Genomic DNA, 24,258 nt, shown 5'->3' with positions numbered 1-24,258 from the left:
GTCATGCTGAAAGACCCACCCATGAACCATCTTCTTTGATGTTCTGGCTGAGGGAAGAAGAAAAATGTTGACTATGACCCTAACAACACCATCCCTACAGTGAAGCATGGAGGTGGAAACATAATGCTTTGGGGCTGTTTCTCTGCTAAAGATACAGGCTGACTTTGCCACATTGAGGGGCCATTGAACGGGGCCATGTATTGTAAAATCTTGGATGAGAACCTTCTTCCCTCAGCCAGAACACTGAAGATAGGTTATGGATGTGTCTTCCAGCAATGACCCAAAATATACCAACAAGGCAACAAAGGAGTGGCTCAAGAAGAAACACATTGAGATCATAGAGTGGCCTAGTCAGTCTCCAGACCTTAATCCTATAGAAAATTTATGGAGGGAACTGAAACTTCAAATTGCTAAGTGACAGCCAAAAAACTGTAAGGATTTAGAGATCTGTAGAGAAGAGTGGACCAAAATCCCTCCTGAGATGTGTGTAAACCTGGTCACCAACTACAGGAAACGTCCTACCTCTGTGCTTGCCAACAAGGGTTTCTCCACTAATTCATGTTTTTCTTGAGGATCAAATACTTATTTTACTCATTGAATTGCAACTTAATTTATAGCATTGTTTTATGTGTTTTTTTTCTGGATTTTTGGTTGATTTTCTGTCTTTATCATTTAAAATACACCTATGATAAAAATTATAGACCCTCATTTCTTTGTAATTGGGCAAGCTTACAAAATCTGCAGGGGGTCAAATTATTATTTTCCCCACTGTATATTAAAGCTTCAAGGCCAACACAATTGCAAAAAATTAGGGGTCATGGCAATGTATAACTTCAGGTGTTCTGTACGAAAACATTAAAAGTTTAATAGCAGTTTCTCTCTGCACCCACATCGGGATGTTTTATAAGCGGAAGAGCAAATCTTCCCAACAGAGAAGAAGAATAGGCCTCTGGAGGATATGAGACCATTTTCACATATAGGTGTGCAGGTCATTAGTAAGAGGGGATGCTTGATGAAGTATTTCATAAATGGAGGAAATTAAATGGAGCTGATAAGGGCCCTGAGCACAAATATATTCAAATTTAGTGGAACTATCCAAGGTGAGGGTTGATCTTATAGTTTAAACTTGTAGGTATTTTGTAATGTCAATGTCAATACTTTTTGTAGAGGTTACATTTGATTCACTGTTGTTCTATTTAAATATATAAATGAAGGCACTTTCAGCAAAAAAGACAAGTACTAATAAAAGAAAATAATGCAAAGTTAATGGAAGAGATGTTTCATTTATAAAAGGGTCTAAAAGAATTGTCTGTATTCCAACAGCAATAAATAAAGTCTTCTTTGTATTTTTAAACTAGAATATGGGAATAGAAATATTCCTGCTATGCTAACACAGTTAGTTCCTCTTCTACAGGGGTTCCAGAGAAGGTTAGAGTATCTCTGAAATATAAATAAGCTACCTAGGGAGGCTTCTTGTAAATATACTCATTTTGCACATATGTGCAAAGCGCTGGGCTGATAAAATGTGTAAGGTAGCATGATAACCAATCCACCTTTTCCCCCGTGCCTAATATATTGTTAATGCAGACAGCATTTGTGCAGTGTTGAACATATCATGTTGACACACAGCAGCAGGTGCAATGTCATTTTGCTTCAGCGCATCTGTACATTGCTATGAATTGGTCTTTGGATTCTGGCTGAAAGGTTCCTGATAAACAAGTAAGGGAACTATTAGCATAAACCCATGTAGCATACTTGACTCTTTATCTTTATTGAATAAAAAAAAATCACAATAGGTGTTAATTAAGTTTTTGATTAAAAAAGAGAAAATTCTATTTTTTTTTTTTTACCTCTGTCTCTACCTGTACTAGCTATCAAAAAATCAAAGCACAGGATGTTAATTCCATAATGAATTGATGAATGAGTATGTATTTACTGGAATACAAATGAACCTTCTGACTAGTGTTTGTGAAAAGTACTGGTCTCCAGTATTTTACATTGTATGATAAGAAACGACATGTGAAATGCATAAGAATTTATAGAACTGATCATTAGACTCTTTGAAAAATATAAAGGTAGAAAACTGCGCTAACCCTTTAATTTAAACTCCAATTATAAGTGTATAAAATCCAACAATATAGTCAAAGTGACCACCCCAACAATAATCAGTTGTGCATACAAAGTATATTAGTATATAAAAGTTCTAATATCAATTCTTCATATATTAATCCACCGTGCCGGACGTGAGTATACAGTATATGTGCATTCCAAAACACTCGTGATTCGTGATTCACCACCACCTTCCACAATATGCACTCACCAGAAAACGGTAATAAATAAGCCTGTGTTATGCCTTAATCTCTTTGATTCTTTAAACGGATGGTCAGCGATATATCCAACAGATACAGCAGTGCTCTTTCATATGTCTCCACTTATTATGGTTCGCAGGTGCTCATGTAAAAACAAACAGAAATCATTGCGCAAAATTCCACATATTTATTTCTTATAAAGCCATTCAAAAAGTTTACAATCACATTTATATGTGCCGAGTTTCTTAGATATACAGCACCCAGGCACAGTGAAAAGAATAACAGGGCTGCTGTCCAAATTTTCACAATTTTGATTTAGCTCATATGAAATCCTGACACACTTCTGGTCCTAAAACTGATTGCAAGGGTTATATTTTTTTAATTAAAATAACAAACATGTCATGACTACCTGCTCTGTGCAATAGTTTTGCACATAGCAGCCCCAATTCTCCTATTTTCGGGTGCCCTCCCAGCGCTTTTGGCTCCTCACCGAGTGCCCCCACAAGAAGCCTTTTGCAATGGGGGCACTAGTGTGAGTGTCCATAAAACACACAAAGCAAGGCTTGGCTCCACCCCCCCACTCCCTTGCCAATGGCTGTGCTTGACTGTAGAAAGAGCCAATGGCTTCCACTGCTGTATCTCTGCTAATGAGAAGGGAGAGAGCTGAAAGAGCCTCGGCTCTCATGCACATCGCTGAATTGAGATTGGGCTTTAGGGAGGTAGTGGAGCAAGCTGCATGCAGAAGTTTTAACCTTACTACATAGAATGCAGTATGGTACAAAAAAACATTCTGCCTTTACAACCACTTAAACTTAAAGACTTAACGTATATGTCTGGGGAAGAAAAAAATATTCAGTAGGTCTCTGCAATATACTGTATGCACTTTTCAGTATGTGTTACCCCTGGTTTTCCAGGTAACCAGTGTGCTTTTAACTTTCTGTTTGGACTGACAACATAGCACCTCTACTGCACTGAAATCTCAAGCAGTGTTGCCAGCCCTGCCCAGTTCTTACCTGTTGGACTACCCCCCCTCCTCATATCCACTTCCCCTATTTACCTGCTTGTGTGAGAATAAAGCATCCGGGAGCCACTTCAGAGTGTGTGATAGCAGAACAGAGGGACAAATAGAGGGCAGTGTGTGCTGGAGGGGAGGGAGTCCAGGCAGAAGAAACAAGGAGGAGTTATGCAGATGGAAAAGGGAGAGAGATGAGGAGATGGGGAGATATTCTGTAGTCCAGCAGGGAAGAACTGGGTAGAGCTGATAACTCTGCTTGGAATTGTGGTGCAGCAGAGGCACTGTATTTCAGGTAAAAAGGAATTTAGAAGCATGCTGGGTTTTTGCAGATCAACAGGTATTTTTTGTACTTGCATCATTGCAGGAAAGGCATAAAATGTGGTAAATGTAAATATATTGCAGAGGTGTACTGAATATGTTTTTTTTTTCCCATCTGTAAAGTCTATTAGGTGTAAGTCACCCTTTAAACTGCGAGCAGCCATTTTTTTCTTAGTGGCATATTTCAAAGGATGCATTCTGCCATTTCAGAAGAACCAAGTGATATCACTGTGACATAAGGTTTTTAAACCCAACTGATCTTACCAGATTCTTGGCAACTAAAGATGAATATTAACTTAAAGAGTAAGTTTACCTTTACAGAAAAATCTGTAAGATGAACTTACACAGGACCCCCTCCTCGCTGCCCCAGTCCCACTGACCTGCATGGCAGTGATCTCCCATTCTGAGCCCCAGTATAGCTGCCTCACAAATCTGGGGCTTAGAAATCCCTGGAGCTTAATTTCCTAAAAGCACCTCATTAGGAGGGACGTTTAGGAGCATTCTAATTGGCCAGCGCCGTCACATGGGCAGCACCAACCAATCAGAACCCACGTAGCCCATCCTGTCAGCGGGGAAGAAGAAGAGAGAAAGCTGAGAGGATTTCTAAGTGCCGGAGGCATGAGGCGGCTATACCAGAGCTCAGAACGGGTGATCACCGCCATGCAGGTCAGTGAGACTGGGGGGCGAGGAGGCGGTCCTGTGTAAATGCACAATAAAGGTTTTTCTGTAAAAGTTGAACTTATGCCACGTACACATGAGAGGACTTTTCGGCATCAAAAGTCTGACGGTCTTTCTGACGGACTTTCGACGGAGTTACTACGACTTTCGAACGACCGGACTTGCCCACACACGAACGGGCTAAAGTCTGTTGGTTTGAACGTGATGACGTACGAAAGGACTAGAATGAGGAAGTTCATAGCATTAGCCAATAGCTGCCGTTGCGTCGTTTTTTGTCCGTCGGACTACCATACAGATGAATGTATTTTTCGACCGGACTCGAGTCCATCGGAAAGATATGAAACATGTTCTAAATCTAAAGTCCGACAGTTTTTTCGACAGCAAAGGTCCGATGACGCCCACACACGATCGAATTGTCCAGCGGATTTGTTCCGTTGGACCTTTGCTGACGAAATGTCTGCTCATGTGTACACGGTATTACACTTTAAGAAAAAATGTCAACTTCCATCATTAAAAGGCAGCTGTGTATTTAGTCAGACCACTGTTTAACCACTTACGGACCGCCCGCCATCCTTTTACGTCACTACTTTGAAGAGGATTTTTGTTGTTATTGCAGCAGCTAGCTGCCATAACCCTGGCATCTTCTTCTTCAGTGGGCGGTCTGCTTCAAGATAAAAGTGATCTCTGTGGCGGATTCGCCGCAAGATCACTTTTATCGGTGGCAGGAGAGGGTCCCCTCCCGCCGCTCTCCAGTGCTTACCGGAGCTGCCGGCAGCGGCGGAGGCAATCGCATGAAAATGGTGTTCAAGCCACACGTGTGAGGTATCGCTGCAATCGTTAGAGCAAGTGCAATAATTCTAGACCTCCTCTGTAACTCAAAACATGCAACCTGTAGAATTTTTTAAACATCGCCTATGGAGATTTTTAAGGGTAAAAGTGTGTCGCCATTCCACAAGTGGGCACTACTTTGAAGCGTGACATTTTGGATTTCAATTTACTTGGTGTAACATCATCTATCACAATATAAAAAAATTGGGGTAACTTTACTGTCTTATTTTTTAATTTAAAAAAGTGAATTTTTTCAAAAAAAAGTGCGCTCGTAAGACCGCTGCGCAAATACGGTGTGACAAAAAGTATTGCAATGACCGCCATTTTATTCTCTAGGGTGTTAGAAAAAAATATATATATAATGTATGGGGGCTCTAAGTAATTTTCTAGCATAAAAAAAACGTTTTTAACTTGTAAACCAAATCTCAGAAAGAGGCTCAGTCCTTAAGTGGGTAAATTATGTAAGATCTCAGTGTCCAGTTTTTTCCTTACAGTATTTTCCCTTAACTTGGCAGATGCTTAAACTCAGTTTTTATGCTTAATAGGTGTCTACAGGACACCTGTCAGCTATTTTAGTATATCAGAATTTACTTCTAATTATAAAATCATGTATCATGTTGCAGACTGCTTTGGTGCACAGAATGTCAGAATGAAGAAATTAAATATGTAAATGATTGAGTCTAATTAACTAGTTGACAGCAAAGCACAGATGCGAATGGCAATGACTGATTGCCTTCTTCATGCAACGTCCGCTCACACTGGAATTACACCAGGGATGAAGGACATGGAGAATACAACATTCCTTGATGAGTCTGACAATCTACAGGGAATGTACTACAATGAAATTTGAATATTCTTGAGTTTGCAACAAATTTGCTTCAGCCATGTTTATTTTTTTAATAGTTGATTTGTTTGGCATCCTGAGACTATGTGACTATGTGACTACAGTATGTCATAATGTTGTGTTAAGCACAATGTTCATGAGTTACACAGGCATGGGAAACTAAATACTTGACCATCTCCTTCCATTTTCATAAGGGCCAAAAAATGCTATGTGACTGCCATTGTTAGAGTACAACTGTTGCATTCATTCAAAGTTCATACTTCAATCTAATACATATTCACTTGTCCTAGGGATCTGTGACAAAACAGCCAAGATGATATATAGTCTTTTTATGAAGAGAATACTTTTTCTAGCAACACTGCCTACTAACTCTTGACACTGAGCACTTCCTGCTATGTTTTAAAAAGTTGCTTCTGGCAGAGGGGTTATTTAGTTAGCTCAATGCAGGACAGGTTTCTCATTTCCAAACAGAACCCTCTAGTGGTGGCTAAGAACAGTTTCTTTACTCCAAAGGTGTATGCAAACACAAAGCCAAGCCATATTTCTTGAAGCAGATTTTAGCTTCAGAAAAAGCAATCCATCATTTTGGCATTTTGGATAAGCTGCAGAGAGAAGTACTAATGCATGATGTTTATTTAAAGTACTGTTAAACTTTAATTTTGTAGAAACATACAGTACATACTTCTTAAGCAATCTTTAAGGAATATTGAACCACCCAATGTCATTATTATCCTTTGTTAAGGGGTCATCACATCTAAACCACTGCTATTAGGGTAAGAGAAGGAAATCTTTAACAAGAACCTTCTGTTCCTTGGAATAATAGTATTGAGTGTGAGTAAAACAAAGTACTTGGGTAACTAAAAAAGGTTGAAAACCAAGCTTTTATTAAACTCTGAACAGGGATCAGTGCAGTACATACACTTATACCGCGTACACACAAGCGGAATGTCCAACAGAAAAACGGAAGCTTTTCATCGTATATTCCGATCGTGTGTTTGCCTCATCTGACTTTTTTTTCAAAAATTCTGACGGACGTAGAAAGAGAACATGTTCTAAATATTTCTGACGGAACCAATTCTTATCGGGAAAACCACTCATCTGTATGCTGTTCCGACGGACCAAAAACGACGCATGCTCTGAAGCAAGTACGAGACGGAAGCTATTGGCTACAGGCTATTGAACTTCCTTTTTCTAGTCCCGTCGTAAGTGTTGTACATCACCGTGTTCTTGATGGTCGGACTTTGATCGGACTTAGGTTTGACCGTGTGTAGGCAAGACCGCTTGAATGGAATTCTGTCGGAGTTCCGTCGGAGAAACCTTCGGAGTTTATTCTGACGGCAAAACCGGTCGTGTGTACAGGGCATTAGTTCTGCCATATATGAACCTATCACCCCAACAGCTTTATACATATTTTGTTCACTTATAATATCAACATATTCTGCAGTAATTTAGATACAACTGTTTCATATAAGATCACAATATAATTTTCTCATAACCCAGTAATGCTTCAGAAACAGGACTCATTTGGGTAAAGCACATCTTTTACTTATGGGTGGAAAACCAATTCCCCAGAGGAAACCCGTAGAAGCATTTGGATAACATAAAAATGCCATGTAGTAGTAGAACTGCAACACTGCAAGGCAAGATTGATAATCACTTAGCCACTATATTTCCCTTCAAAAGATAACATTTATAATGACATTTTAGTTATGTGTTTCCTGCATGACTAAATAGATGACTACAATTCCTGGATGTTTTATTATGTGGCATCATCCTCTTGAATAGGGAGTCTAAGGAAACCATTGGAAGAAAGGTACAATGGTATGTTAAGATCTTGTGTCTTCTTACGTACTCAAGCTGCAGGGAGCTTTTTCTATGCTTATGTATGAACAGCCATAATGAAGCCAACATCTTGTATTCATTAAATACAGACAGAACAGAATTTAGCAAGTCCTAGTAGGTTCTAAAGGAAGTAAAGGAGAGTATGAACTATACATGCTTTTTTTTACCATTCTACTGTTACATACCATTAGTGTTGAAAGGGCCAAAGTATTCCTATAGTGTATGAATAATATACAACTAGATCAATTCTCAAAACGAAGATAAGGAACAGGAATCAGCCTTGTTAGTATGATTAAATAAATATTCTAGAGAAGTTGAACATCTGATTTTGATCCCGTTCCATCTTCTTCTTTCTCCCTCTTAAAGTCTGTACATTTGTAATAGCAAGAATCAGAACTGTATATGCATAAACAGGCTGATCAGTTTATATGAAATTTAATTATACAGGCATACCCCACTTTTAAATACACAAGGGGGTTTACTTACTAAAGCTGGAAAGTGCAAAACCAGGCTCACTTCTGCATAGAAACCAATGAGCTTCCAGGTTTTATTACCAAAGCTTAATTGAACAAGCTGGGGTTAGAAGCTTGTTGGTTTCTATGCAGAAGGGAGCCTAATTTTGCACTTTCCAGCTTTAGTAAATTAACCCCATTGTGTACTTAAAAGTGGGGTATGCCTGTAATGGGAATCAGCCAGCAGTAAGGAATGAATTTTGTATTGCTTTATTGTGGTATCACACAGACAGATTGGTTTTGGGAAATAGTTAAAACAATAAGAGTTGACTGACAAAGAAAATACAGTTGTGTGAAAAAGTATTTGCCCCCTTTCTGATTTTTAATTTTTTTGCATATTTGTCACACTTAAATGACTCAGATCATCAAAAAATTTTATAATTACACAAAGATAACACGGGTAAATACAAAATGCAGTATTTAAATGATGGTTTAATTTATAAAGGAAAAAAAAGCTGTCCAAATCTGCCTGGCTTTATGTGAAAAAGTAATTGCCTCCTAAACCTATTAACTGGTTGTGCCACACTTGGCGGTAACAACTGCAATCAAGCATTTGCGATAACTGGCAATGAGTTTTTTCACATTGCTGTGGAGCAATTTTGTCCCACTCCTCTTTGCAGAATTGTTTTAATTCAGCCACATTGGAGGGTTTTCCAGAATGAACGGCCTGTGTAAGGTCATGTTACAGCATCTCAATTGGATTTAAGTCCGGGATTTGACTAGGCCACTCCAAAACCTAAATTTTGCTCTGTTTGAACCATTTGGAGGTGGACTTGCTGTTGTTTTTCGGATCATTGTCCTGCTGGATAACCCAAGTGCACTTGAGCTTGAGGTCATGAACTGATAGCCGGACATTCTCCTTTAGGATTTTCTGGTAGAGCTCAGAATTCATGGTTCCATCAATTATGGTAAGTCATCCAGGTCCTGAAGCTGCAAAGCAGCCCCAGACCATCACGCTATCACCACCATGTATGACTGTTGGTATGATGTTCTTGTTATGAAATGCTGTATTAGTTTTATGCCAGATATAACGCACACCTTCCAAAAAATAACATTTTTGTCTTTTTTTTTAAATGTGAGATGAGCCTTTGTGTTCTTTTTGGTCAGCAGTGGCTTTGGCCTTGGAACTCTCCCATGGATGCCCAGTCACTTTCTTATTGTTGAATCATGAACACTGACCTTACCTGAGGCAAGTGAGGCCTGCAGTTCTTTATATGTTGTTCTGGGTTCTTTTATGACCTCCTGGATGAGTCGTTGTCATGTTCTTGGAGTAATTTGTGTAGGCCAGCCACTCCTGGGAAGGTTCATCAGTGTTGCAAGTTATCTCCATTTGTGGATAATGGCTCTCCCCGTGGTTCACTGGAGTTCCAAAGCCTTAGAAATGGCTTTGAAACCCTTCCTAGAACAATACATGTTTGTTTCTAATCTGTTCTTGAATTTTCTTAGATTGTGGCATCATATGTGGCTTTTTTGTGATCTGTTAGCGTGCTTCACTTCTATTTATGTGATTTATTGATTCAACAGGTCTGGCAGTAATCAGGCCTGGGTGTAGCAAGTGAAATTTAACTCAGCTTTCCACAAAATTGTGTTCAGTCATGGTTCATTCATGATTCAGCATGGGAGGGGGCAATGACTTTTTTTTACACAGGGCCAGGCAGGTTTGAACAGCTTTTTTCCCTTAATAAATGAAATAATAATTTAAAAACTGCATCTTGGATTTAGGATTATCTTTGTGTAATATTAAAATGTGTTTGATGATTTGAATCATTTAAGTGTGAGAAATATGCAAAAAAATTAAAAATCAGGAAGGAGCAAATATTTTTCACAGCACTGTAGTTGCATTTTTGATTAAATATTTTTACAGATTAAATATACTTCTTATAAACTTCACATCTAAGCTTTTTTATTTCGCTTTCAGGTACTATTCTGACATTGCCAAAATGCCAGCTATAAGTGATCAAGATATGAATGCGTATTTGGCAGAGCAATCTCGTATGCACATGAATGAGTTTAACACGATGAGCGCACTCTCAGAGATCTACTCATACGTGGGGAAGTATAGTGAAGAGGTAAGTTTACATGATGTTACCCCCTTTATTAAAATAACTTATTTTTGTAACTGTAATTTTTTTAAAGCCAATTACTATAAACCATCCAGCAGGTGAAGCTCTAGACTAATTTAAATATGTTTATCAGACTAAGCTTACTCATTCGCTAAAAAGAAAGCCTGTTCACAGAGGTGAGTAGCTTAAACACAATTTACATTTAAAATAGAATGCGCCAGAGGAGGGTATCACCAACTACCCCTCCCTGACATTTGAATTGTTTAGACATGGCGGTATGGAGATTCAGTTAGAAAGAGACATCCACAGACAGAAAATCTACTACTGAGCTCTCTGGACAACCCAAAATGCTTTGTAACATCAGTGTCATGAATATACCCTTTATTAATGTTCATTTGTAATATATATATATATATATATATATATATATATATATATATATATATATATATATATATATATATACGCAATATTGTCAGAAGTATTGGGATGCCTGCCTTTATACACACATGAACTTTAATGGCATCTCAGTCTTAGTCCATAGGGCTCAATATTGAATTTGCCCAACCTTTGCAGCTATAACAGCTTCAGCTCTTCTGGGAATGCTCTCCACAAGGTTTAGGAGTGTGTTTATGTGAATGTTTGACCATTCTTCCAGAAGCACATTTGTGAGATCAGGCACTGATGTTGGATGAGAAGGCCTGGCTCGCAGTCTCTGCTCTAATTCATCCCAAAGGTGTTGAGGTCAGAACTCTGTGCAGGCCAGGTAAGTTCCTCCACCCCAAACCCGCTCATCCATGTCTTTATTGACCATGTTTGTGCACTGGTGCGCGGTCATGTTGGAACAGGTAGGAGCCATCCTCAAACTGTTCTCACAAAGTTGGGAGCATGAAATTGTCCAAAGTGTCTTGGTATGCTGACGCCTTAAGCGTTCCCTTTACTGGAACTAAGGGGCCAAGCCCAACCCCTGAAAAACAAGCCAACACCATATTCTTCCTACCACCAAATGATTTGGACCAATGCACAAAGCAAAGTCCATAAAGACATGGATGAGCAAGTTTGGGGTGGAGGAACTTGATTGGCCTGCACAGAGTCCTGACCTCAAGCTGATAGAACACTTTTGAGATGAATTAGTGTGGAGACTGCGAGCCAGGCTTTCTCGTCCAAAATCAGTGCCTGACCTCACAAATGCGCTTCTGGAAGAATGGTCACCCATTCCCATAGACATACTTCTAAAGCTTGTGGGCTTGTGGACAGCCTTCCAAGAAGAGTTGAACCATGTACATTTAACAATATATATATATATATATATATATATATATATATATATATATATATATATATATATATTTAATATATAATAATTATATATTAAAATATCTGTTTAAAAACCATAATGCATTTTTGCTTAAATGTAATCTTTTAAATTAGATGTTGCCACTAAGAAAAAAATTAGGTTTACATGTTAGAAATAAAGGTAAAAAAATGAATTTACAATGCTGATGTATATTGGCCAATGATCTGCACAAACTTTAGTATGCCAGCTTCTACACAGTGATTTATTTTTTAGTTATAATGTTACTAATTAAAAAGTAGCATTGGTTTTAAATTGTGTTTGACTTTTGCAGTCTTATAGTACAAAGACACTATTTCATTTGGAGCCAGAGACTATTTAGCAAGCATAACTAATAGTCATTTAGGAAATCATTGTGCACCTTATATGACATCCTCTTCCAACTCACACTTGCGAACTGGAAATGTTAAGCAGAAGATGTGCGGTGCATCTGTTATTGGTTAACATTTTATCTGGAATTTAAGAAATGAGACATGCTTATGAAGTGATGCCAACTCTGTGATGAGTATAGCATTTGAGAATGACATAGAACATCTGGGGAGTCATCGACATATCAACAAAGAAATTAAGAAAACATATGGACCCTGTTCAGAAATATCTTTGAAAACATACTGATAAAGCGATACAGGCAGTATATAGTACACAATGTATGCTTTATGAAAGAGAATCTCTGGATACTAAGTAATAAGTAATTTGTATGGTGTTATGATTTTGTATACAGCTAGCAAAGTCAAATTTAACTTGAGAGTTTTAATCCCTCAGTGTTAATAGCTTTCTCTGCTTTATGGCAGGACACATCTCATTGCACAACACATCTTTTTGCTCAGCCCTTCTCAAATGCAGGAAATGCTTCATTCTAATTAAAAACGTACTTAATTATCGGCTGACGGAAATTAATTGGCTACTGATATCAATGTGCCAGCTCAATAGCTAAGAACAGTGAGGCAAACTGCATAGTCTTCTTTTGTATATATTATTTGTAATTCTGTTTTCCAGTGTTGGTGGCATAAATAAGGACCAATAGACATAAAACACATGCTACCATTTTCCTCAACAGAGCTCGCTTTCTGGTAAAGAATCCTAATATATTAATACATTATAGCCACCTTTCCATCAGCCTTTCCCTAGGTTGAAATGGCTGTTAAAATAAATAATACTATGAAAATGATTAAGCAACACACAGATAGATGCAAAATCCTAAAAAGGAACTGTAAACACTTAGAGCGGCACAATACTCACCTCAGCTTCAACAGTGTGACATCCTCAAGCTCCCCACCCCACTGCTGACATCTTCGGGTGGCCAGCTTTTGGGTTCCGATCGCTGGCCGCTGTCATTGGCTGGGTGGGGATGATGTCATTCACATAACAGAAAACTGATGCAACCACCACATCTAATAATTGGTAAACACTAATATATAAAACATTTTGGCTTTGGTTTAATACTGCTTTAAAGTGGCAACATGATACAGTAATGCATAGACATCATTGGGTTGATAAATAGGTTGTTTTCCATTCACAGACAAAGAAAAAAAAATATTTTTGCTTGAACATGATTGGGTGATAGAAGTAATCAGAACCTTTCCTCATTCACAAAGATAAGGGAAAATTCTCTTGCAAAATGAACAGCCTATATAGCTTTAGTAAATCAACCTCCCTAAGTTTTTATTTATTTTTTATGTATAAGAGCATGATATTTTCTTACCCCACTTATAGTTCCCGTATACCTTTCAGTTTTTAAAGGCACAAGGTCTCCTAATATACAAATTACCTGACCAACGGATTCCTATTTTTCTGTACGTTTTCATGAGCTTTAGGTGTACTAGCAATAATAATGCATTTTCATACACTGCTATTGTCACCAATAGGCCTCTTAAAGTGCATTATAGCATCAAAAATAGACAATGCATGACAATGTATCACATAGATGTAAATTTGTACCATTGAGAACAATGACTAATTGGTGTGCATGCATACTCATTGTAGTAAATGGGCCCTCAGAATAAGTAATGCCCCGTACACACAAACAGATTTTCCGTCAGAAAAAACTTCCGCTCAAGCTTGCCTTGCATACACACGGTCACACAAAAGATCTCTGAACTTTCGACCGTCAAGAACGCAGTGACGTACAACACTATGATGAGCTGAGAAAATTAAGTTCAATGCTTCTGAGCATTTGTCCAATTGTTTCCAAGCATGCGCAGGAATTTTGCGCGTTGAAATTTGTACAGACGATCGCATTTTTGGATAGGAACTTTTCCCGACCGAAAAATAGAGAACATGCTCTCAGTCTTTTGCTGGCTGGAATTCCGCCAGCAAAAGACCGATGGAGCATACACATGGTTGCATTTTCCGACAAAAAAGCTCTCATCAGAGTTTTGCTGGCGGAAATTCCGATCGTGTGCATGCGGCATAACAGTCTGTGCCAAACCAGCTTTGGAAGGATCCATAGGAACCATGCCATGTATATGCTAACCCAGCGATTCTCAACCTCAGTCCCCAAATACCCCCAACAGGCCATGTTAGCTGGTTTTCTTTTATCTTGCACAGTTGCTTTAAATCAGAGTCAATGGCTTGGTATTTTTGACAGCTATTTTATATAAGAGAAATTCCTAAAACTTGGCATGTGTGTACTTGAGGTCTGAGGTTGAAAACCACTGTACTAACCCATCCCATTAACAGCTATGACATGTTGGGCAGAAGTGTTTGCGCACACCTTTTTTTTTTTTTTAATTCTTTCTCGAATTTATGACTGTAATGCCGTGTACACATGGTTGGACTTTTCAGCAACAAAAGTCTGACGGCCTGTCCGACAGACTTTCGACGGACTTTTGGCAGACTTCCGATGGACTTTCTAACGAATAGACTTGCCTACAAACGATCACACAAAAGTCCGACGGATTCGTACATGATGACGTACACCGGACTAAAATAAGGAAGTTGATAGCCAGTAGCCAATAGCTGCCCTAGCATCAGTTTTTGTCTGTCGGACTAGCATACAGACGAGCGGATTTCTGGGTCTGGCAGAGTTATGATGTAAAGATTTGAAGCATGTTCCAAATATAAAGTCCGTCAGATTTGTGACTGGAAAAGTCCGCTGAAGGTCTGGTGAAGCCCACACACGATCGGATTGTTCGCCGGATTTGGTCCGTCGGACCAGTCCGGTCGAAAAGTCCGACCGTGTGTACGTTGCATTAGAGTAATCCTAATAATAACTACACAGTGGGGGAAATTTAGTACATTTGGGACACTCAGAATCTGGTGCAGCTGTGCATGGTACCCAATTAGCTCCTATTTTCAGCTTGTTCAATTACGCTTTAGTAATAAAACCTGGAAGCTGATTGGTTTCTATGCAGAGCTGCACTAGATTTTGCATTCTCCAGTTTTAGTAACTCTTCCCCATATAGTTTTTTTTATGATACCACTTTACATCTAATAACTGCATAATGAAATTCTTCCCAAAGTGGCTCTGCTTATTAAAGCTTACTGTCTAATTTGTGGTCAGATTCATGAATGAATTCTCAAGCATTTACACATTTTAATATTTGCAGTCTTAATTACACTAACAGTATCCATTACACTGTCTCGTCTTTAGAAACAAATTTAATTGAATATGACACCGTAAATAGCTTCTTTTTTTTAAAAAATCACTGTTGCCATTGTGGTGTCCATATAATCTGAGTGACAATCCTAATAACAGAAGCTGAGTAAATTAAAAAGATGCATAAATAAATACAGAAAAATGTGTTTTGAGAAACCTACAAAAGCTGTGCATGTTAAGAATTGCAGTGCAGTCGTAATTAATATTTTGTAAAGCTTAAATACTGTAATTAAAGCACATTGAAGACCTCCAAAAACATAATAATTTATCTTTTTAGTGCACATTTTACCATCTATAAACATGAACATAAGCGTCTGCTCGAAATTTGTGGTTGTTATTTTGTTATATTTGTTTAGTGTTTTATAAAAAGATGTTCATAAACATTTCCTGAAAAGGGCCCTTGATTGCTTACTGCATTTTATTCCCTTTCACCCAGAATGTAGGATTGCCAAACGACTTGTTTGAAAGCTTCTATCTGGGTGTTGATGAATTAATCTCATTACTACTAGGTCACTGTGATTCTTCTCTTTCTCTTTGTGAACCACTTGTGCTCCCTTTGAAAGTGTTACTGTCTGTTCTTGCCAGACATTTGCCACAAAATAATTAGTCATTTCAAACTGCGCTTTTCAATACTTGATATCTTCCAAAGTCCTAATTGGTTTTGGAGAAAAAGCGTGTTAGCTTCGGTTAGAGATATTACTTTCAGAGTATTCTTTTGCTGTGTTTATAGAAAGCAATAAAATGTGAGATTAAAACAAAAAAGTCAGATTTACCAATTTGGTTATTTAGACATAACATAAGCTACTTTTCTCACAGAGAACTCAGAGCTTACACAGAGCTGAGGACTCTCTTTCTACCCCCATGTGATGGTGTTGGGTGCCTCAGCCACTGGAGCTGGCATTAAAAGGAGCTTGTTTGCTTTCCCTGCATGTGCAACACACATGTGCACTTTAAAATATCAACTATTACTTGTATTCTGCTGTTTCATATTAAATGCAGATTGCAATGTCTGGGCATGTTTGGTGGGGAAGAAACAGGGACTGCAGCAATAACAAGTGTGACCATACTTCTGTTCCAGGGGATCCCAGAGCAGAGCCTTTCTTCTACTTTCCAGAACAACACAGTAAAAAAAAAGCAGAATACACTAAGTGATAAAGGGAAGCAACAGATAGTTTATTGTAGAGCTGTGTGGGAAAGTCACAGGCCAGCACAAAGAAGATTCCACATAAGTCCACTGCAAGTGGTTATGTGATCTGTTGTTACACATTACATGGCCTAGCACAGAGGACATGTCAGAAATGCCCCCACAGCACTCTGTAATATCTCTGCATGGCCTTGTTATATAACGCAATTAGTGACAAATGAGTTGGAATCACATAAAAGGTTGGATTTGCACAAGGTGCAGTATGAATGCTAAATATGGTCCTATTCAGTGCCTGGAGGGATAAGTCGGTACCTTACCACACCATGAGTACTAACTACAGCTTTAGAAATGTTTTAGTTTTTATGCAAAATGCTAATTTAAAGTTTAGATAAAGCTACTAATCATTGTAGATTTTAGAGTAGGGAAAAAGTTACAAACCTGTAAGATAATTGTTTAATGCCATCACTGTCCGATTCAAGAACCCTTTCACCACCTGTCCTGTAGATACAACTGAAAATAATATGAAATGTTTTCGAAATTCTAATGGAGAAATCCCCTTTGGGTAGCTGTCACCTGAACAAGTGTTACATTGGAAGATTTCCACATTATTTCTCTCTGGTTAAAACTCAGAAGTTAAATTTTTTTATTCCCAGTGGCCACTAGGGCAAAGAGAGAGATTGAATCTCCTTAGCAAGAACACAGACAGCAGTAAAAACCTGACAGGTGTTCTCACCCCTAACCTCTCTAAAACCTATAGCTTTGCTTTTGGATACATTTTAAAACAAATTGCATTTATTGTGATTTTGGGTGGTAGTTGTTGGTGTTAACTAACATGATTGTAGTGTTTTTGTCTCAGTTTTATGAACAACATTACTATAATCAGGAGACAGCATGGCTTGACTCAGTTTATACTAGACCTTTTGGGGTGCCTTATATACATTTCTAAACTTCATAACCAGGGCTTATTTTATATGAAGCCTATCATCCAGCATTATTTCTTAGTGTAACTGGAGTGTTTCTTACAATTTTGGTTGTTCTTGAGGTCTTGTAAACTGATTTACATCCCTAAAAATAGCTTTTTTCTGTTTTTTTTCAGATTTTAACAGCTTTAGATCAAGATGACCAAGCTGGAAAACAAAAACTTGCCTACAAATTAGAACAAGTCATTACCCTGATGAGTATAGACAGCTGAAAACTGTCCTTCCAGGTTACCCTGGAAGGGATAAACCAAGCCGTGCCTCAGTCAAGATTGTCATCTTTACCAAGTGCAAGTTCTGATTGACTGGATGCAGGGTCTTCTGCTTCCTCTTCTTCCTTCTATGAACCTCATGGATACATTATAATGTCCAGTGGATTAAGGAAGGACATATAATGTGGACAACTTTGGGAATCAAAAACATTCTAGCTAAGACCTCTGCTTGCAGACAAATGGTCACATTATCCGTATCAGTATGGAAAACTATAAGGTCCTAAGTGCTGTGCTGCTTGTAGCTCCTCTCCTTGCCATGATGTGGTATGGATGGAACATGAATCTAGTATTAAGAATTTTGACAGATAATATAAAAAAAAACCTTTCTTCAGCAGAAGTTGGCATGATTGATATCCCAACAAAATGACTTGAAAAATGTCTTCATGGAAGCCTTCAAACATGAAACATGAAAATGAAATGTGTGAGAGAATCCTTCTTTAATCTCCCAGAGGCCATTAGAAGAAAGAAGTTTTCTCCTTTTTTTTTTTTTTTTAGATCCATATTTTTTATCTCTTGGAAATGAGGATTAGCTGTTTGCTCTCTAATTCTACAGATATGCTTTGTCTCCATGTCCCCAAGGATCTTACATATTTTGATAAAACATAGAAACATTACTAAATTAACTATATAGTTTTCCATGTACATACTTATGGTTTCAGATATTATACAGGAGTTTTTAATTTTATGATCCAGTATTCATATTACACTACACAGAAAAGTGATCTTATCACAGAAACTTTAGTTTGTCTTTAAGCACCATCTTAAACTCAGTTTTCCATTTTATATTGTATTCTTTGAATGTGGCCTGATCATTTTCTAGGATGGTCCTGCCAATTACGTGTCCTGCCTCATTAAATGTACTTTGCCAGTGATTTGTTTCTTCAGTGGCAGGCATTGAACCAAGAGAAAATGTGTTAGTTCAAACCACCATTTATTAATTTATAATTATGTAAATATCAGATTATTAAGGTTTGTTTTATGAAATAATTTTGTACATCAAACATTGATTGTACTATCTAGCACAATGCATCAAAAACGTAAGTCCATCATAGACAGAGAGAAAGTCTGTAATTCATTTAACAGAAAAGACCATCATTAATTTTATTTATTCAGCCTTGGAAGGCTTACACACGTTCTGAAGGCTTGGAATATAAACATTTTAACTGCCATTTGGATTAGGAGCACAAATTTTGATATTCATGCAAAAACAAAAACAAAAACAAAAAATTAAAGCAATAGAATATCAGCACAATTTTTATTTGGGATAACAGGATACAATGTCACCTTTTGAAAAGGTTGACATTGCTTGAGTAAATCAACAAGAGTGGCAACAAGTTACTCATTTTAAAACTGAAACATTGAAATTCCAGGTAATTCCAGTATCTTTCCAAGGTTATTCTACCTTCTTTTTGTAAACTTGCAGGGTTGACAGTTAATATTTTAGATGGTAACATTTAAGTCTTTTCATTGTGGGACAGTAATGAACCATAACAAGTCTTCTTATTCTGAATGATTAGCATAAAAAACAAATTTTTGTACATTTATGTCAAATAAAAAAAAAAAAAACCTTAGTATGGATTTAGTTTGCCACGAGCTGGAAGCCTACAGAAAACCACTGCTGAGTCATGTTTATTTTTGTTGAGAGCACTTAATTCCTTATGCACCTTATTTGAACTTTTCATAGCATTTGCTTGGAATTGGCTGATGGCCTTTGAACTATAAATGCCATTTAAATGAAGTCTAAAGCATTGGTTGGCAACTACTCTTTGCAAGGGGAAGAAGAAGCAACATACTCAAAGAATTGTAGACAAAAAACCAAAGGTCATGGTGGCTTGTTATTGCCACAACTCAAAGGCTTTTTACTCGCCCTCGTGAGGACAAATAAGTATGCATTTGTGTCTGCTCCAGTCCAGACGTTCCACATGATATATAGGAAGATGATGAGTCAAACATTTGCACAGCTGTACAGAAAGAATATGAGTAGACCACTATGCTATCCAATTCAATCAACCTTACCTTATTCTTCTTTGTATAGTACATATTTTTTCCATTTTTTAAGAAAAAAACAACCTCAGACAATTTAAGGAAATAAAAGAAATAAACAAGATAAGTACATATAGAAAAACGTAATTTTTCGTCTTGACCATCGTGAGCTTCAAAGCTACCCGTCTCAAACCCTGTACTTTTTTAAATTTGTTTTGTTCCTCAAAATTATTTCTTGCCTTGGGATCTGCCAGATTTGTGCTGTGAATGTGTAGGGTCTTTGCCCTGGAGCTCCAGAGGTATACCTTAGATTTCAGTTCATTTTTTTATTAAAATAGCGCATGTTAATACAGTTAAAGCTGAGAGAAATGAAAGCCTTGCTGACAATGTGGACGTGGTTCCCATTTTATTCCTTCTTTCTGATTTGAGTTTTTTTTATTTATGTCTGCCTGAAAGCATTGATCTGAGTGGTTTGTCATGTGAATATATTCTATGTTAAGGTGGAAACTTTATCAAAGACCGCAAAATGGCACAGGTTTCAGAAATATGGATATAACTAAATTGGAATTGATTTAACTTTCTGCAGATTAAAATGTAATCCCAGATTATAAATGGTTTGAAACTAAAGTTTTATGGCTCACAAGTAAGTACAATGGTTGAGGTCCTAATCCAAGCTTCAAAACACACATTTGCTGTCCTGGCAAATGTAGATATTCAATTATTTTCCCTTGTTTGGGGACCATTGAAGCCTATTGTAAATAAATCCGATTTATGGATTAAAAAAATATTAATTATACTGTAAATGGTAATATAACACATTTTCATGTCTCTATATCAGATACAGCTTTATCTATTAAAAATATCATCTCCTTACCCTGCTTGCATGTATTAACTGCATTCAGGGATGTCAATAAATAGAATGTATCGTTGCATATTATACAATTATGACTATAAAATAACTGAGATTTTGTTTTTATTTTTAAAGGTTTACAGTGCAAATACACATACATTAATTTGAATTAAAAAATGTATGCAACATTACCATATGTCCCAAACATGTTGTATAGTATAGAGTTGAATTACTCTTTAGAATAACATCATTAGTTTGCATTATTAAACTTTAAAAGAAATATGGCCAACCCCAGTCATGTTCTTCTTGGGTTTTGTATATGGTGGAGATGGGTGAACATTTTTTACTTGTTTTTGTGCTGTGTCCCTGTTGGGAAACGTTCCCAGAATTTCATGCCCCCATATCACGGGGACAAGAAGCTTGGGTTAAAATATTTACAACTGGGGCATAAATATTGATAAGAACATCTTACTCCGTGGTCAGCCCTAATCATTTTTTTCTTGAGTTTTGTATACGGTGGAGAAGGGTGAGAACTTTTGACATGTTTTATTGCTGTGCTTCTGCTCGGAAAATGTCCTATTATTTCCTGTTCCTGTGACACAGGAACAGGAAGTCTGGGTTAAAATCTTTACAGCAGGGACATACAATTGATAAGAGCTTATTTGTTAGTATAGTGGAGAAGAGGTAGAATGTTTTTTGCAACTATACCCAATGCAAAAAAAAAAAAAAGTTCACAGAAGTGAAGCCTAAAAGGCCAGAATTACTTAGAGCTGGTCTTTGATTTTCGCATTGTTGTTGCTTGAAGTTGAGTTACTGGCTTTTTATATATCTTAAAGATGCAGATGAGATGACATAGGATATCTAATTTCTTCTAATTACATGGGTAAGTGGCTTCTTACTTTCTCTTTAGTATGGGACAAATAATATCTTGGAGGAGGAGACATAAACTGCTAACATCAAGTTTTGCCACTAAAATAGATCTGACCTTGATTTTAAGACCTACTTTTCTGAGACATGGGACTTTTATCTCAACTTTGATTCAGGATAGGATATTCTAGTATTAATTTTTAATCCTGTATGCATGAAAGGAAGATAAAAGACATAGAATGACTTTCCATGTGAAATTTCACTCGGTATACAGAAAGTATGGGTAAAATAGTATATGTTAAATACATACATTGCAAGTATCGTTTAGGATTGCCACATGCTAAGTCTGTCAGTGTATTTTGTCAGATGATCATTCTATGTATTTCATTTGAATGTGCCTGGCACATGGGAAAAAAATGAATCCTACCAGTATTGCTGCTGATGGCACAGCTTGAATAGGAAACATGAGATTAAAGTGGATGTAAACCCTCACATATACCCAGTAAAGTGAACAGCCTCAGATGATACACAGAGGTGAAACAAATCTCCCTACATAAGTTTTACATGTATATCTACTGTCTTCAACTTTCTAGGCTCTTTAGGAAATGTACATCATGTTTGAAATTGTTCTTCCTGTTTCAGCAGTGGGAGGGAAGTCTGGGTATACACTGTGTGAGAGCTGATTGGAGGAAAGGCACACCCCCCCCCCACAGGCAGAGGAACAAAAAAACATGCAGAGCTGTACTGCGAATAGACAAGCTCTCTGCTAATTTCCTTCTAATCACCCTCCCCGACACAAATTTCCAGCTGCTTTTATCTCCTGTGTTGGAGATTTCATCAAAAGTTATAATGCTGATAACAGAGGAATGGAGCAGCAGAAAGACACAGGACTTAGAGATTTGGAGAGAGATAAGTAAACGCTACAGATATATGTGCCCAGGTTGAATTTTATGAATGGGGTTTACATTCAATGCTAGTAAAATAAACAAAAACAGCAAAGTGGACAAACTCATACCCAAAATTACAATGTTGACAACTTGATGTTAATCTGCAGAATTTTATAAAATAATACATAGGAAAGTCTCTTTCTTTAATAAATTGACATAACCATGGTGAACTTGATACATTTTAAAACATAACCCAGTACTAACTCTCTGATTCTACTTTGATCTATCAAGTACATGTTGGCAGACGGTTATGAACTAAATTCTATTCTCTGTTTTGCAAAGTATAACTGGTTGGAAATGATTCCATGCTATGTTTAGGACCTCCATGTTAGGAGTATGTTTCTTTTTCCTCTTCAAAGCTCTTGTATGTTTCTCTAGTTATACTTTTCATCTTCCTTTTTTATTCCTTCATACTGTGTATAAATATGTACAAGTATCTACACCATAGTAATCTACGAAGGGCTGCAACACTATGCTCAAAAATAGCTTTCCCTTTGTATATTAAGATGGTCTATTTTGCTTATTGCTGAGAGCTTCTAAGCGTCTTCCAGCTTGAGAGGTTTCTTTTTGTCCCAAGCCTGATAGTATTCACAAAGTCAATACAAATTTTTATTAATATATCAAAAGCTCTTCTGTGAATGTTTGTCTTCCTGACAGATTTTATTGTATTAAATGTACTATATAAAATGCCCTTGTTTTGATCAAAGTATTGCATATTCTATATAAATATTGTGCATATGTTAGCACTTGCAATATGTCTATGCAAGTCCAAAGCTGTTTCTTATCAGGATTACTAAGGTACAGTTTACATCGTATGAAGCCTGCACAAAAAACCTATGGGCCTGGATGGTTTTTGATAAAGCTTCCACCTATATAACCATATCTTTAGAGTCCAGTGTTACCAAGAGCCTCAAAGAGATAAAACAATGAATATTAGAATGGAGGTTTTTATTATGCTAGATATACTATTTAAATTGGAAAAAAAGAGTTGTAACTTGGTAAAGGCAAGCTTCTGTAACTTTGTTATAATTAATTGTATACCCGTGTATGTAAATATAATGCATTCCTATTTTGCAGTCCAGGACAACAAAAACAAACTATTTGTAATATAGAATAAAGTTTATTTAAAAAAAATGTTGTTTCTTGGTATTGATTCTATAACAAAATAATAAGTAGTCATATCATTATTCATATTGTATATGGAAGAATAAGATCATTTATTCTCAAAATTAGGGATGAGCCTGATGTTTGAGTCGAACGTAAGTTTGACTCGAACATCGGTTGTTCACCCGTTTGCCAAATTTAGAACATTATGGGGCGTTTGCAGAAATTCGAGTGCCCGCGGAACCTCCCCATAATGAACGGCACCTGATCTGCATGCTTTGGCCAATCACAGCATGCTCTGCTGTGAGAGCCATGATTGGGCAAAGACAGGGCTCAGGGACCTGAGTCCATACCCCACACTATGTTAGGCTGCTTACATGGTGGCCATACATAGTTTTATGAATGAGAGCAGCAATATAAACACTTTTAAAGGGAAAAAAAATGTAATTTTAAACTGCTTGCAGCTGTAATGTATTGTCGGATCCCGGCAATATAGATAAAAATCATTGAAAAAAATGGCATGGGTCCCCCCCAGTCCATTACCAGGCCCATTGGGTCTGGTATGGCTATTAAGGGGAACCCCATGCCAAGATTAAAAAAAAAATGGCGTGGGGGTCCCCCCCAAAATCCATACCAGGTCCTTCAGGTCTGGTATGGATTTTAAGGTGAACCCCACACCAAAATAAAAAAATGGCGCAGGGGTCCCCCCAAAATCCATTCCAGACCCTTATCTGAGCACACAACCTGGCAGGC

General features: G+C 37.4%; 1 protein-coding gene across 2 annotated transcripts in view; it reads left to right on the top strand.

Moving 5' to 3' along the window:
- PLXNA4 (plexin A4) overlaps positions 1-23,512 on the top strand; it is a 1,066,226-nt gene extending 1,042,714 nt beyond the window's left edge. For both annotated transcript variants that reach the window (XM_073619416.1, XM_073619417.1), the window contains 2 exons: positions 10,265-10,415; positions 17,602-23,512. In XM_073619416.1, the coding sequence (XP_073475517.1) occupies positions 10,265-10,415; positions 17,602-17,697 (247 nt within the window). In that variant the 3' untranslated portion in view covers positions 17,698-23,512. The remainder of the gene's footprint in view (positions 1-10,264; positions 10,416-17,601) is intronic.
- The last annotated feature ends 746 nt before the right edge of the window (positions 23,513-24,258 follow it).

Source organism: Aquarana catesbeiana, linkage group LG03, assembly GCF_042186555.1.
Source record: "Aquarana catesbeiana isolate 2022-GZ linkage group LG03, ASM4218655v1, whole genome shotgun sequence".
Taxonomy (NCBI): domain Eukaryota; kingdom Metazoa; phylum Chordata; class Amphibia; order Anura; family Ranidae; genus Aquarana; species Aquarana catesbeiana.
Note: the sequence above shows the minus strand (reverse complement) of the source record. Positions and strands in the feature narration are given on the sequence as shown.